The 16214-nt window shown below is 39.5% G+C and overlaps 1 protein-coding gene across 1 annotated transcript; it reads left to right on the top strand.

Annotated features, from left to right (window-relative positions):
• Positions 1-8522: 8522 nt before the first annotated feature.
• LOC117393220 (piggyBac transposable element-derived protein 3-like) lies at positions 8523-10367 on the top strand. The gene has a single exon (XM_033991412.1). It carries the CDS (start codon positions 8523-8525, stop codon positions 10365-10367), a length of 1845 nt encoding a protein of 614 aa, XP_033847303.1.
• The last annotated feature ends 5847 nt before the right edge of the window (positions 10368-16214 follow it).

The raw sequence follows: 16214 nt of genomic DNA, 5'->3' as shown, positions 1-16214 counted from the left end.
ATTTGTTACACTCCTTTAGCAGAACTGTATGTGTCCTGCGCTCTGGGTACTACAAAATAACTTCTCAAATAACTGGATTTTTTTGCATTGAAACTGGCAACACAAATAGGAGCATGTGGGATTTATTCTGCTTTCTGATTGGATAATTGTCTTGAGAACCAAAACACCGAATTATAACATAACTAATTTCTTTCTTTATTCTTTATTTGTCAGGGACCATGCACAAATTCGCTAATCTTACAGAAGAAGAGATGAATTGTACCAGATTTAGCTACTGCTGCTTTCCATGTGCAGTCCCTGGGCAGTGAACACACATTAAAATACACAATTAATTACGATTACATCATCATCAACAGTTCATCATTGACATTAGCAATGACCCCAAAGTTTTATATATATTTTTTTGTAAATATGAATAAATCTGCATTAGAATTATTCTCAGTAAAAGCTGTATTGGAATTGAACATGCTTACGACTTAGATAGGTTCAAACTACCGTCAAATTGTCTCTGAAAGCTGATATGTGCTTATAAACTCATCACGGGGAGTAATTAGGATGATCGGAGTGCTTTAAAGTTCCTATACAGTTGTCCCTCACTGTGTCGCGGTTTCGCAGATTTTTTGCGAAAATCAGTCTGTTAACATCTCCAAGGCTCCAAATGCTCCGTTCCACCTTGTGATGTCATGTTTTGTCAGTTTTAACATCTACCAGCCTATAATTGACATGAGAAACTCTGGTCTTTCATTTCTTTACAATTTTTGGCTTTAACGACTATATTCTCTTCTGATTTGGACCCGTATGTTAATGACGTGTCTGCTTCTGTCTGGTTCTGTCTTTCATCTATAATAACCCCACGTGTCAAGACTGGACAGCGTACGCACTCATGTTTTTGTAGCGTGTAATCCCTCTGCTCTCTGGTATTAAACGTGTGCCCTTTAAGTTAATGGAATCCGGCTTGTTCACCCTTTCATAACTGGCTCTTCGTTTTAGCTCAAAACAAATTAATTCTTAAAATAGAGAGAAGGAGGAGGAGGAGGAGAAGAACGCACTTGTCAGGTCCACTCTGGATAAAAGTTGACCCCGAGGTTGTCTCTGGCCCGCGGCGCGCTAACTAGCTTTGGAAAAACAGCATGTTGAAGATACGGTGGGTTTTTTAATAATTTAGATTCATTATAAGTGCGAGGAGGTCGGACATGTTTTAGTTTTATTTTGAATATTAGTTTTTTTGTAGAATTGGCTGTTGATTGGTTGATTAGGACGGGTCACCTAGCTAGCTAACTGCGTACGCGTGCTGGTAATTACACTGGAAATGTTGATACTTGTCGCCTATATTCTCTGAGGCGAATGACGCTAACTAGAGGCACTGCTCAGTCTGAAGCATATCAAAGTTCCAAAATGTTCAACCTGATCATTAAAGATACAGTATGTAACTTTCTGGAGGTGGCATGTCAATGAAACAGATTGTTAAAACCGTACAGTGGAACATTCTCCATGGAGACAGAAGTACATAAGTAGAGTACATGTATTACAGTTGGAAACGAATTTATATTTAGATTAGGATCCGTAATCAAATCCTATGGAGGAGGACGGGCTGGGCTGATGTTTTTATTTTTGTATTTCTTGTTTGAAGTGACTGAAGTACAATAGGAATTAAAATGGACCTTTATACTAATATTAAAGGTCCTATATTACACAAAATTGACTCTTGCAAGCTTTATACCACGTTATAATAAAAACAGACCTGGAGTTGTGTTTTGTTTCATTCAGCTCAAAATACTCTGTTCCACCTTGTGATGTCATGAAATGGTAGTTTTAGTAGATGGGAAGATGATTCTAGTGAATGTGTGTGGAGTTTAAAAACACAGTGGAGCACTTCCTGTATTACCACATGACATCACAAGGTGGAACAGAGTGTTTTCAGTTTGAGAAAAAAAAAACACAGTGTAAATACGCAGAGTTTGTGTGTTAAACAAAACACAACTCCAGGTCTGTTTGTGATGAGAAACATTATCATATGGGCCCTTTAAAGCCACAGTATGTAACTTTATGTAAAAAATTGACTAAAATAAAGGTGAAGACATCAAATATATAAGGTAAGATGAATGGAGAATGGAATTATGTAGCAAAGAAAAAAGGTAAATATATTTTATATTCAAATCCTCAAAATAGCCAACCTTTGCTTTGTTGGAAAGTATTTAACTGTAATTTAACTGTTTTTCTTTACTACATAATTTCATATATCTTGCTTCATATTTTCCTCGTGTTCCATTTGTATAAAATGTAGATTAAAAAAAAAAGATGGTAAAAAAAATAAAGATGGTGTGCAATACTGTACTCCTATTTTTTGTTCTTTTTCATGTGATACTTTTACTGTAGTATTTCCTTGTTCCTGTATGTGCATGTTTACTTCAAAGTGCACTGTGTAACTTTTTCCGGTGGAGGGTCTTGTCGCCTGCTTGTTTCCACGGAGATACTACCTGGAACGTTCCACAGCATGGCATTACACTTATTCATCTCTACGGAGCAGCGCGGCAGGTGACGCCACAAGGCCAAGTTACATGTCAGATCGGTGGAGAGGCGACCCCGCTCACAGTTAGAACGTTTAAAGTCAAAATAGTTTAGGTCAATAAAAACACATGTTAACAAGTAAATACAAGATGGATGTTTAAGACCAAAACGACGAGTGTGACAGCAGCAGATACAGAGAGAGGAGCCACAGTTTTCGAATCCAAAGTGAACCGGAGCCAAAAGTTCCACAGTGCATCTTTAACAAACAACAAAATGGAGTTCTTCTTCCGCCATAAGAATTTACAAACTACAAAACAGAAGCAGCTTGTGTTGACTGTCCTTGAGCGACATCAGGATGTGCGCACTGATACAGCAGATGCATTATGGGTTATTAAACATGGCCGATGGAAATTCTCACTCTATATCACACAGGATAATCAACTAAATGCAAATTAATCTTATACGCTCAATATATTCTCCAATGGATACAGAGCGCAAATTTAATGTGAATAGTGACTACAAAGGATGGGTCACCTAGCTAATGGCATACACGTCCTGGTAATTACACCGGGAATGTTGATACTTTGCGGCTGATGTCGTCAATATTCTTTGGGGGGAGTGAAGCTAACTAGGGGCACTGCTCTGTCTGAAGTTTCATTACTCAAGTTAGACTTTAATCAGAGCTTTGTTTTAACACAGTAAAACATGAAGAACTAGTGTTGTCACGATGCAAACGTTTCAACTTCAATACTGAGGAATAGACTTGATTCTCAGTACTGAGTCTGATACCACGTTGATGATTAAAAACACTCTTTCTTTAGACATTAGAACGTGATTTTCAACATTTATTCGTAGTACTTATATCTGTGTAATCCCTCAGTCGTCCAGTAGGTTCCATAGTGGTCTTTTTTAGCATTGATCCCTGCTCAAATGAGTATTTAGTGTCGATACTAGTTTTAGCGTCGATTAGTCTCTGATTTTTGATCGCTTTTACAACCCTATAAAGAAAATCAAACACCTAAACAGAACCATGAACGCTCGTATTAATCACAGGCTCCTGAAAATGTGTTGTTTGAATGAATTTTGTAGTTTTCAGACCATCCCAAAACCCCCCCCCCCCCCCCCCCCAGCGAGATGTAACCGCAAAGTATCAATAAAAGAAAAGTATACCTTATGAGAAGTATTGATCCGTTACAGTGACATCACACTGGGGGTGTTTTATATGTATCTCTATGGCGGAATGTTGAGCCGTTGCCATGGAGACACGATGCACACATTAGCTAACACTGACAAAAACGTTTTAAGATAGTCTGAAAACTCAAGATGGATTTAAACAGCACATTTTCAGGAGCGTGTGATCAATACGAGCGTTCATGGTTCTGTTAAGGTGATTTTCAACAAAAAGGTGAGATTGACAAACTGAGACTTGTTTAACAGCACAAATCAGCTCTCGTGTTGTAGTTCCAGCTAAGACGGTTCTTTCTGGTCAAATTTTGTTAAAAAAAAACTCAGATTAAAGTCTAATTTGAGTCACAGAGCTTCAGACAGAACAGTGCCCACAGTTAGCTTCACACTTCCATGATGTTGATACCATGAGCTGTAAAGTATCAGTAGGTTGCATCCTTGAGAGCGTGAACTTTCTATTCAAAAGTGACACTATACAGTATTGAAAACCTTATAAATAAAATAGTAGACTTGTGTGGCTCGGGGAAGTTGCTATTTGCATTTTTCTTCACAAGCATCGCAGTGCCCATAATTCTGAGGCTATATAACTTTTACTGGTGGAGTGTCCATCAACTCCTCGTCTCCATGGAGATGATATTGCTTTGCGTGGATGTTTTATTATCATGAGCAGATCTTGACCTGTGACATGGCTTGTGTTCATGAAGGTGGACTGGATACGTTTAGTGCCATAGTGGGGACATTTATGAGGTCAATCAAAATGAGAAAACTGGAATAATCAGATAACTTATAGTAAATGTTGTATAGAAAAGAGAAAGTACAATGGATTATTAAAGGTTCTGTATTAAACAAAATTGACTCTTTTGAGCTTTAACTCATGTTATAATGCCGTTAATTAATCAAAAACACACCTGGAGTTGTGTTTTGTTTCATGCACACATGTTTGAGTCACACTTTATTATTAGTCTGTCTACATCTCCAAAGCTCAAAACGCTCTTTTCCACCTTGTGATGTCATTAAGTCTTAATTTTAGTTAACAGCTACTTTTTTAGCTTTTATTCAGCAGAGATTGGCAATTCCAGGGTTGAAATCATCCAAATGATTCTAGTGAAGGTGTGTGGAGTTTAAAAACACAGCGGAGCACTTCCTGTATTACCTCATGACATCACAAGGTGGAACAGAGTGTTTTCAATTTGAGAGAACTCAGCCTAAATATGTGTGAATAAAACAAAACAAAACTCCATGTATGTTTTTAATGAGGAAACAACATTAAAACAGATCAGAAAATAGTGTCACATGGGCCTTTTAACATGTTTGCCTTTGTTACATAAGCTAGCCATTAGCCATTAGCCTTTTTTTGGCATAACTGTTTTTGCTAAGCCTGTGCAGGTGTGAACGATCAGAAAGAAATCAGATTACTCACTTTAGATGGATTTTGTGTAATTTAAATAATCCAATAACGCCAGAAATCAGGTAACGATCAGATTTCTACATGACGATAGTGCATCTTTAAATAGTGTTAATGTTAGTATTCAGAGCGTAAAATGGGGATTATGCTACTATACTATATCTTAGCAGGAAGTAAGGCAGGTGAAGTGTCTCGCTCAAAGTAGTATGTATTAACAGAGCTGAGATTGAACCACCAAACTTCAGGTTACAAGGTGACCTCAGGCCACCAGACGTAGCAATATTTCAGCAAATTTTGTGGGTCGTTTTGATTAGCAAAAATCCAAATAGAAAAACCTGAGCATGTGCTGGATGAATTTATAATTTCTTATAGTAATAAAAAAAACACACAAATTGCCTTGTTGTTAATTTTCAGTTACTTTTCTGCTTTCATGTGCATATATTCTGTGGATTTGCATAAGTGGCTTATTAGAAAAGCCATGCAAAGTGGTACCAATTTCTCCTGACTGCCACATTAGCATTAGCATTAGCATAGTCACATCATGCTGCAGTGCGTCGTTAGCAAAGACGGGGTTTTACTTTCAAGATTATAGCTGGGTTTTCGAAAACATTTCAGGTTGATTCAAGGTTGTATTCTGTCTTTTACACCTCATAATTTGCCTAGATATAATGTAAGATAGTTTTTGTTTTGGTCATTGGAAACATCCTTGAAAATGTTCTACTTTCGCCATTGTTTTTCTCAACGTAGTACAGAACAAAAACTGAATAAAAACAAATCATGATTAAAACTCTGACTAAAATTCTATAATATTTCGTCAAATAAAATGGACTAAAAGTAGAAAAATAAACATAAAAGAATCAGAGTTACAAGTAGACTACTAGTTTAGGGTGACCAGATGTCCCTAATTACCTGGGACAGTCCCAATTATGACCCCTGTGTCCCCTGTCCCAGCAGATACATCAAAAACCCATTGACTTGTCCCAGTTTTATCCAAGAAACGTGCTTATTTTTGACAAATTTGTTCCCCGTCAGCAGTAAAGAGCGCATATATTGTCATTTGTTTAACTTAAATACTGAGAAAACGTGCTTTAAAATGGCCAAAACATAAAGAAAATGTTGTTTGAAGTCTGTCAGATTATATACTGACTCACAAGTAAGTCATGAATAAGTCATGAATGGACCGGGTGCATAACAATTTTCCCAATTTAAATATACAATGCTAGTTCCACTTTTCAGTCCCAGAGTCCCAAAGCAGACTGTAAACAAACTTAAACACCCAGGAACACATCTGCACATGCCCCAATGAAGCATACACAATATTTATCACAATAAAAAAAAAAGGCTATAATTTCTAAAGATATTATAGATTTAGTTGATTCAATTAGCATTAGCATTAGCATATTTTGATTGAGTCAGTCGTCCATCAGCTAAAAAGAAGAAATTGTTAACTATAAATGTAACTAATTGAATCATCTTTTTAATTGTAAATATATTATACAAAAAGCCTGAAGTAATACCACTAGAAGTACTGCTGTAGTATAATAAACACACTCTCAGTATTTCTCTCTCTGCTGCAAGCGCCAATACAAGTACTACTACCACTGTAAGTAAGTAGCTCGTAAGTACAGCGCTGCCTTTGAAAGTGTTATCAAAATATATGTTGAAAAGACTATGTTTTAGTGTGGCCTATACTTCCATCTCAAACAGAGGTTCCAGGCACCACTGGTTGAGAAGCGCCCCTCCCCCTCTCGCTCCTGGGGTTCTGTACAGTGGTGTAACCATCGACTCATCGTGCCATTTGGGTGTATTGATTGGAGTGGACGCATTATGTCAGCGTGATTATAGCCCTCGCAAGCACCGAGATCCCGGGGAAAACTATCACCCAGATGAGATGCCCGCTGAACACATCACATGAGCAAGTACTGGTTTAGGTCTGAGCAAGACTGGGACAAGACCTGGTTTAGACCTGAACAAGACCTGGTTTAGACCTGAACAAGACCTGGTTTAGACCTGAACAAGACCTGGTTTAGACCTGAACAAGACCTGGTTTAGACCTGAACAAGACCAGGACAAGACCTGGTTTAGACCTGAACAAGACGGGAACAAGACCTGGATTGGACCGGAACAAGACTGGGGCAAGACCTGATGTAGACATGAACAAGACCAGGACAAGACCTGGTTTAGACCTGAACAAGACTGGCACAAGACCTGGTGTAGATCAGGAAAAGACCGGGACAAGACCTGGATTGGACCTGAACAACTCTGGGACAAGACCTGCATTGGACCTGAACAAGACCAGGACAAGACCTGGTTTAGACCTGAACAAGACCAGGATGAGGCCTGGTTTAGACCTGAACAAGACTGGGACAAGACCTGATGTAGACATGATCAAGACCAGGACAAGACCTGGTTTAGACCTGAACAAGACTGGCACAAGACCTGGTGTAGATCAGGAAAAGACCGGGACAAGACCTGGATTGGACCTGAACAAGTCCAGGACAAGACCTGGTTTCGACCTGAACAAGTCTGGGACAAGACCTGCATTGGACCTGAACAAGACTGGGACAAGACCTGGTTTAGACCTGCTTATTCCTGGGTTAGATCCTTGTCTTCTCCCAACTGTCATGAATAGGGGTGGAATGAGACCAGATGAGATTTTGACACAAGTTATAATAATGAAAGGGTGTGATTAACCCTCTCCAGGCAGGCGTAGCAAATTTGCAACAGCTAATTGCCAATTACCTAATTACTCCACATTTATATTTTTTGAGCCTTTTTTACTCAGAAGTTGCACTGCAGGCCTTAGTTGTGCATTAGCAACAAACAGTTTCCCAATTGCTCACCAGATGTCAGCACTGTCTCTCTTCCAACATGTCTGTCTGCATGGTTTCACTGAAACAGATTTTCTAGGCATCAATTTCATGTAAGTATCACTACTAACCTCCATTAATTTGAAAACAAAACTGCATAAGATAAATTATGAATAAATATAGATACAGTGCATGCCAATTAGTAGATTTTATCTCTTGCAGGTTTTTTCCCAGGGGCAGCTCTATTTCAACGTTGTAGATTTGCAACGTATCCCCGGACAGGTACCAATGGCTGCCACATGCTTTATCTACTAGTTTGCCCATATTCTGAGCAAAAGTTTATACTAGGGTTATTTTCCTATCACCATTGTTTACTTCTTACTTTGAGGTGTCATTGAGGGTATATCCTATGGCAAATGAAATAATTTGGGGTGAAGTTACAAACTATCAGAAGCAGATTTGATCGAAAACATATGATGTTCATTTGACTGTGCAGTGAAGAAAACTGATGTAGCCTAAATTCCATGGTACATATAATAGTATAGATCTTTGTTCGACTGACTTTTTTGGCAAACTATCTTACAGAATACTGTTTGCAGGATTTGCAGGGCGTTATGGCAGGCCGACGAAGATTTTCAGTCAAGGAAGCTATTGAGATGGTTTGCCTTCCACATGGGGCTTTATCTGACACAGAATCCATTTCAGATGATGAAATTGGCGATCCAGATTTTGCTCCTGAAGTATACGAGTCTGACCTTGATTATGATGAGCCATTGGCAGAAATAGCAAGAGCTAATCTCAACCACCTTGATGTTGAAATTCATAACGTACATGCAGACAGTGACACTGAGGTCCCAGATGACGATGAACCTCAGCCAGGCCCAGTTCCAGTAAACAAAGAGTTTTCTTGGAGGCAGAGGAAACCTCCAGCAGCTGACATAGACTCTTCATTCCAAGGACCTGCGTTCTCCCCTCCACCAGATGAAATACCAAGTCCAAAGTGGTATTTTGATCAGTTCATGGACAAATCCGTGTTCGAACATATTTCTCACCAATCTAACCTGTATGCAGTTATGAAGAATGGGCCAGAACTGAAAACAACCCCATCTGAAATGGAGCAATTCATTGGTTTACACATCTTGATGACCGTAGTACGTATGCCATCGTACCGCCTGTACTGGCAGACGGCAACACGCTATGACCCAATTGCAACAGTCATGGCGCGTAAGCGATTTGATCATCTGCGAACATACATCCACATGAACGACAACACCAATGTGAAGCAAAAGGGTGAGCCTGGATACGATCCATTGTTCAAGGTGCGACCAGTACTTGAGAAAGTCCGTGCCAACTGTTTGAAAGTTGAACCGGAAGAAAACCACTCCATTGATGAGCAGATGATCCCCTTCAAAGGAAAGATTGGAATGAAACAGTATATCAAGAACAAGCCGAAAAAATGGGGAATCAAGGTCTTTACTCGTGCGGGTGTCACAGGACTAGTCTATGACTTTGAAATATACACTGGAAAAGGGACTGTGACCAATGAGCGTGGACTTGGTGTTGCCGGTGAAGTTGTGCTTCGTCTCGTATCAGAAGTTCCAAAAGGACTAAACTACAAGTGCTACTTTGACAACTGGTTTACGTCCCCTGAACTCATTGTGGAACTGAAGAAAATGGGAATTCTAACAGTTGCTACTATCAACCGTAACCGTGTCCGTGGATGTACCCTGAAAAGTGACAAGGAACTGTCAAAGGCTGGGCGTGGTGCGTATGAAGTGAAATACGAAATAACAAGTGGGATGGCCATTGTGAAGTGGTATGACAACAAGGCAGTGTTACTAGTGTCATCCTTCATTGGCCCTGATCCTGTTGATAGATGCAGAAGGTGGTCAAAAGAGAAGAAGGAATATGTGGAAGTGGACAGACCACACATTGTCAATGTGTACAACAACAACATGGGAGGGGTAGACTTGGCGGACATGTTTGCAGCTCTCTATCGCATTGACATCCGCCCACGTCGTTGGTATCTGCGCATCTTGTTCTACTTGATTGACCTATCACTGGTCAATGGCTGGCTCCTCTACCGCCGTCATCTCATCCAGAAGCAGGAGAAGAAGTATATGTCGCTTCTTGACTTCCGTGCTCAAGTTGCAGATGCCCTCATCAAGGTTGGAAAACAGGCTGACTTCAACAGCAGGAAAAGAGGACGAACATCATTGGAAAATGCTCCAGAACACCATCAAGCTGCTCCACCTCCACCTCCACTTCAGAGGATCATTGCGCCTTTGGATGTCGTCAGACTAGACAGATTCGATCATTTCCCCATCCATGCTGATAAACGTGGACGATGCAGACTGTGCAAGAATGGCTACACGCAAACAGCCTGCCTGAAGTGCAAAGTACTTTTGTGCTTTACAAAAGAAAAAAATTGTTTCTTGGAGTACCACACGAAAAAGTGATATATTCCAAATTGTTTCTATTGTTGTTCTGCCACTGTAAAGCACTTTGAAACATTGTTTTTAAAAGTGGTATACAAATAAAGTTAGCGTTCATATCATATTCAATCTTCATTGTTAATTTACCACACCGGGCCAATGTTGCAAATCTGCAACATCCCAGAATGCACTGCATGTGAAGGTCTCTCTCAAAAAAAAGTCAGGATTGTATATTACTACCCCATACGATAATTTTCCCCAAATATCAGATTTTTCCTGTTACTAAAACCTAATTTGAGCCTGAGAGGGTTAAGTTCACAATTTTGGCTTCCCCCCCCAAAAAAAATAAATAAATAATAATAATAATAATAATAATAATAATTTTGTTGGCATTTTTTCCAGTTCTACAGTGCCAATAAAAATATGATATTTTTTATTTGTGGGAAATCAAAATTGTGAACCGAAGCCAGCTAAGGTGGTTCTGACATCTGTAGTGGAGATCCAGAACAAGCTCGAGGGACAGTAACTCCTGGAGGAAGTGTCTGGGGTGAGGGAGGTCTGGGAGTCCCTGCTTAGATTGCTTCCCTCACGACCCAGCCCCAAATAAGTGAAAGAAAATGGATGGATTTTTAGTGTCTTTGAAGAACAGTTTTTTTCTAAATACAACATCTCAAAATCTTCAACTCACCAGCACTTAAATTTTTTTGTCTGAACCAGCGCAAAATCTTGCTCCATCCCTAGTAACGAATCAGGTTTAGTTTGGGAGCCGATACTGATATCCGATATTTGACTGTCTGTTGTGGCCGATAACCACCATAATAACATTTTAAAATCCATAACAAGGACCAAAATGTATGTTCAGTTATGGTATACGTCACGCATTTTATGGTTTTGCATATTTATTTGGAATATTATTTTTAATGATTGTGTGATTGTGTAAAGATACAGCCATATTGTTCCTCTATATTCATTTTGGTTCATTAGTCTGTTTAAAAAGGCGAATCGGATGCAATGATACACAATATTTGGACCGATACCAATAACCCCTCTGTAGGTTTTAGTCCTTGTTGTAGGACCTGGTTTGGACTAAGGTAATGCAATGTAACATTTTCAGCCACATTCAGCCAAAACATTAAATTCTTGTCTAGTTTAGTCCTAGCGTATTCCTGAGGCGATCACACAGGCACTTCAATTCAATATAACTTTATTTATCCCCAAGGAACAATTGAAGCACATTGAGCATTTCTTATACAATAATAATACAAATACGTGCCACTAACAGAAGTCTCAATGCAGCTTAACAAGAAGTCAGGTTAGGTAGAGTCAGCAGATCCATTGCCAGGGCAGTTTGAGCAGAGTAACATCCCTCAGGACCAAAGTGTCCCTCCTCTGTGTCCTGCAGCGTCCCAGCCAGCCTCCGGGTGTTTGCCGTTGGAGCTCTCTCTGCTTTCAGCAAAAGGAATGAACAATGAGAAATAAATGAAGTCATTAGCCATCATGACTGCTTTGCTAATAGAGCGATGCATTTAAGCGCTTTGGGTGTCTTGAAAGGCACTATTTAAATCCAATGCATTATTATTATTTTTATTAATGCGGAACGAGCCTGGATAATAATGATCATTTGTGGACTTAAAGGTGCTATATTATGCAAAATGGACTCTTGTGAGCTTTAAGTCATGTTATAATGTTCATCAGAAACATTCCTGGAGTTGTGTTTTGCTTGAGTGACCCTTTATTGCCACAAAGCTTAAAATGGTCTCTTCCACCCTGTGATGTCATGAAGTGGTAGTTTTCAAGTTAACAGCTATGTTTTACAGTATGTTTTTGTTCAGAAGAAACAGGCAATTCCAGGGCTGAAATTATCCAAATGATTCTAGTGAAGGTGAATGGAGTTTAACAACATAGAGCAGTACTTCTTGTATCACAACTTAATGACATCACAAAGTGGAACAGAGTGTTTTCTGTTTGAGAGAAGAACTCAGCCTAAATATTTGTGTTTGTGTTTTAAATGTGTGAATGAAAAACACAACTCCAGGTCTGTTTGCGATGAGGAAACAACATTATAACAGAGATCAGAAAATAGCTCAATATAGGCCTTTTAAAAACTGTATGGGAGAAGTCAGGATTTTTACCTGTGACGCAACAATCTAGGCAAAATGCAAACTGAGCATTTTTGAGTGCTCAGAGCAGGCGAATTTGGATTAATGGATTAATGAAAGAAGCCTGAATGAAGCAAAATATAACTCCAGGTATGTTTTGATGAGGGAGAAAAGCTCAAAAAAGTCAAATTTGCATGTTATGTCTTTTAACACTGTCTTTTATTTTGTATATTTCGTACAGACTCTATTTGCAGGTCTAGTCCTGCTTTACCCTTGCTTTAGTCCTGCTTTAGTCCTGCTTTAGTCCTGATTTAGTCCTGCTTTAGTCCTGCTTTAGTCCTGATTTAGTCCTGCTTTAGTCCTGCTTTAGTCCTGCTTTACCCCTGCTTTAGTCCTGCTTTAGTCCTGCTTTACCCCTGCTTTAGTCCTAGTTTAGACCTGCTTTAGTCCTGCTTTAGTACTGCTTTAGTCCTAGTTTAGCCCTGCTTTAGTCCTGATTTAGTCCTGCTTTAGTCCTGCTTTAGCCCTGCTTTAGTCCTGATTTAGTCCTGCTTTAGTCCTGCTTTACCCCTGCTTTAGTCCTAGTTTAGTCCTACTTTAGTCCTGCTTTATTCCTGATTTAGTCCTGCTTTACCCCTGCTTTAGTCCTAGTTTAGTCCTGCTTTAGTCCTGCTTTAGTCCTGATTTAGTCCTGCTTTAGTCCTAATTTAGTCCTGCTTTAGTCCTGATTTAGACCTGCTTTAGTCCTAGTTTAGACCTGCTTTAGTCCTGCTTTAGTACTGCTTTAGTCCTAGTTTAGCCCTGCTTTAGTCCTAGTTTAGCCCTGCTTTAGTCCTGATTTAGTCCTGCTTTAGTCCTGCTTTAGCCCTGCTTTAGTCCTGATTTAGTCCTGCTTTAGTCCTAGTTTAGTCCTGCTTTAGTCCGAATTTAGTCCTGTTTTAGTCCTAGTTTAGTCCTGCTTTAGTGCTGCTTTAGCCCTGCTTTAGTCCTGATTTAGTCCTGCTTTAGTCCTAGTTTAGCCCTGCTTTAGTCCTGCTGTAGCCCTGCTTTAGTCCTGCTTTAGTCCTGCTTTAGTCCTGCTTTAGCCCTGCTTTAGTCCTGCTTTAGTCCTAGTTTAGTCCTGCTTTAGTCCTGCTTTAGTCCTGATTTAGTCCTGCTTTAGTCCTAGTTTAGTCCTGCTTTAGTCCTAGTTTAGCCCTGCTTTAGTCCTGCTGTAGCCCTGCTTTAGTCCTGCTTTAGTCCTGCTTTAGTCCTGCTTTAGTCCTGCTTTAGTCCTGCTTTAGTCCTGCTTTAGTCCTGCTTTAGTCCTTCTTTAGTCCTGCTTTAGTCCTGCTTTAGACCCACATACATCCACATAAAGAAAAGCAGGCTCACAGTGCTGGTGGCTGTTGGGTCAGTGTTGGGCTGAATAATGATGTGGGCTGTTCGGGTTTTATGGGGTCGTCTCACCGCAGCCTCATTCTCGGTTTCAGATCATAAAAGAATCTCGTCCGTCATGGCATTTTTACCCATTTTAAAGCTGGTTCAGTCCTAGTTTGGAAAGACCAGGTTCGGTTCTTGTTTAGTCCTGGTTTAGTCTTGTTTTAGTCAGAATTTGTTCCTAATCCTAGTTTAGAGCTGGTTATGTTTGTTAGGTAAGGGTAGTCTTTTCTTTGTCAGAGTCCTGCCACAAATCTCCAGGGTTTAGTCCTAGTTTAGTTCTATTATCTAACGTTCACTGCACTGAAATATGGATTAAAGCTGAAACTAAACCTGGACTAAAACAAGACCAAACCAGAACTAGAAGAAGACCAACTAAAAAGCATGTGCAGGAAACATACTAGAAATGCAATTTATATGTATAACACAGGGAAGAAATACATTTTGCTTCATCCGACTCCCTATCGAGCGAAAACACTTAAGTATAAAAGCTCCTATATTATGCAAAATTGACTCTTGTGAGCTATAAACCATGTTACAATGTCGTTACCTCATCAAAACATACCTGAATCTATTGTTTTAGATTACCTGGAGTTATGTTTTGTTTCATTTACACATGTTTGAGTAACCCTTAATTATTAGTCTGTCTACATCTCCAAAGCTCAAAATGCTCTGTTCTACCTTGTGATGTCATGGAGTGGTAGTTTTCAAGTTAACAGCTACATTTCACATTTTATTTAGTAGAGATCGGTATTTCCAGGTCTGAAATCATCCAGATGACGATAGTCCAGGTTTATTCCTGGTTTCGACCTGGTTTAGTCCTGGTTTAGTCCTGGTTTAGTTTTGGTTTAGACCTGGTTTAGTCCTGGTTTAGTCCTGGTTTAATCCTGGTTTAGTCCTGATTTAGACCTGGTTTAGACCTGGTTCAGACCTTATTTAGACCTGGTTTAGTCCTGGTTTAGTCCTGGTTTAGTCCTAGTTTAGTCCTGGTTTAGACCTGGTTCAGACCTTATTTAGTCCTGGTTTAGACCTGGTTCAGACCTTATTTAGATCTGGGTTAAACCTGGTTTAGTCCTGGTTTAGACCTGGTTTAGACCTGGTTTCGACCTGGTTCAGACCTTATTTAGATCTGGGTTAAACCTGGTTTAGTCCTGGTTTAGACCTGGTTTAGTCCTGGTGTTTAATTTATGTAGTCTTTTATTAGACTAGCTTTAATGGTTTAACCCTTACTCCAGTTTTAGTCTTTCTTTTAGCCCATGTTCATCCTTTGTTCAAAACTCATTTTAGTCCTGGTTTAGTTCTGGTTTAGTCCTGGTTTAGACTTGGTTTAGTCCTGGTTTAGTCCTGATTTAGACCTGGTTCAGCTCCTGTTTTAAATTCAGGGTTCGTCGTGCTTTAACACTGTCTGATTAAGTCCAGTGCATACGCAGCTTAGTCCTGGTTTAGTTCTGGCTTAACCCTAACATTCTCAGTGTGATTGACTGACATGTTTTACCATCGTCCTGTAGTCCTCCCGAGTGGATCATTCACATTGAACACATTTGAGTGTCATCCTGGGGGGAGGGGGGTCCGAGGGAGCCTTGGAGAGCTGCTCTCTGGCTCTACAAAGTCGTCAAGTATTTAGAGCAATCATGGACTCAGTGGGAGTTCTAGTGAAGGTCTGATTATTGACAAAAACGACACTCCAAATTATAAGACGTGCTTGTGAAATGCACCTTGGTAAATGTTACTCTCAAACGTGAAACCACTGAAAGACTCAATTCTCAATGTTTTTCCATGTATTTGAGCGAAATTTGTCTTTCTTCAGTACAGGTATATTGCATAAGCAGCTTTAGAGGTCAAAATACGTCAGCTGGGTCCTGTCTGTATCTAATTATAAAGCGTTTTATTGACGACAATCAAGAAGTGTGTATTAGCATGCTAGTTGTTGTTATGACAGCTGGTGGCAAAACTCCTCTCTGGCCTCTGAATGTTGTGGAAAGAGCTTATGAACTCATCACGGTGAGTAATTAGGATAATAATAATAATAATGAGGATTAACTTTGGATACTGCAAACTGTTTTTTATTAATGAGTTTTTGATTTATTTATTTTGGGTTTTGAGTTTAGAAAATTGCTGCATTATTGTGTTAAAAAGTAAAACTGGCTTAGAAATAGTGTATTCAATGAGGAGAACATGCAAACTCCACTCAGCAGAGAGCACTGACCACCTATTTAGACCTGTAGGTGTGGATCTTTGCAAGTGTTTATTTAAGCCCTACAACAACCATTCTAAAATACTTGGTGATATTTTGGAAGTTGATAATACTTTTAAATTTGGCTTTAAACTTTTGTTTTTTTGCTCATTCAGGAGA

This window comes from Periophthalmus magnuspinnatus, chromosome 24 (assembly GCF_009829125.3).
Source record: "Periophthalmus magnuspinnatus isolate fPerMag1 chromosome 24, fPerMag1.2.pri, whole genome shotgun sequence".
NCBI lineage: Eukaryota > Metazoa > Chordata > Actinopteri > Gobiiformes > Gobiidae > Periophthalmus > Periophthalmus magnuspinnatus.
Note: the sequence above shows the minus strand (reverse complement) of the source record. Positions and strands in the feature narration are given on the sequence as shown.

Coding starts and splice junctions, on each gene's coding strand:
- LOC117393220 (XM_033991412.1), top strand. CDS start 8,523: ATGGCAGGCCGACGAAGATTTTCAGTCAAGGAAGCTATTGAGATGGTT.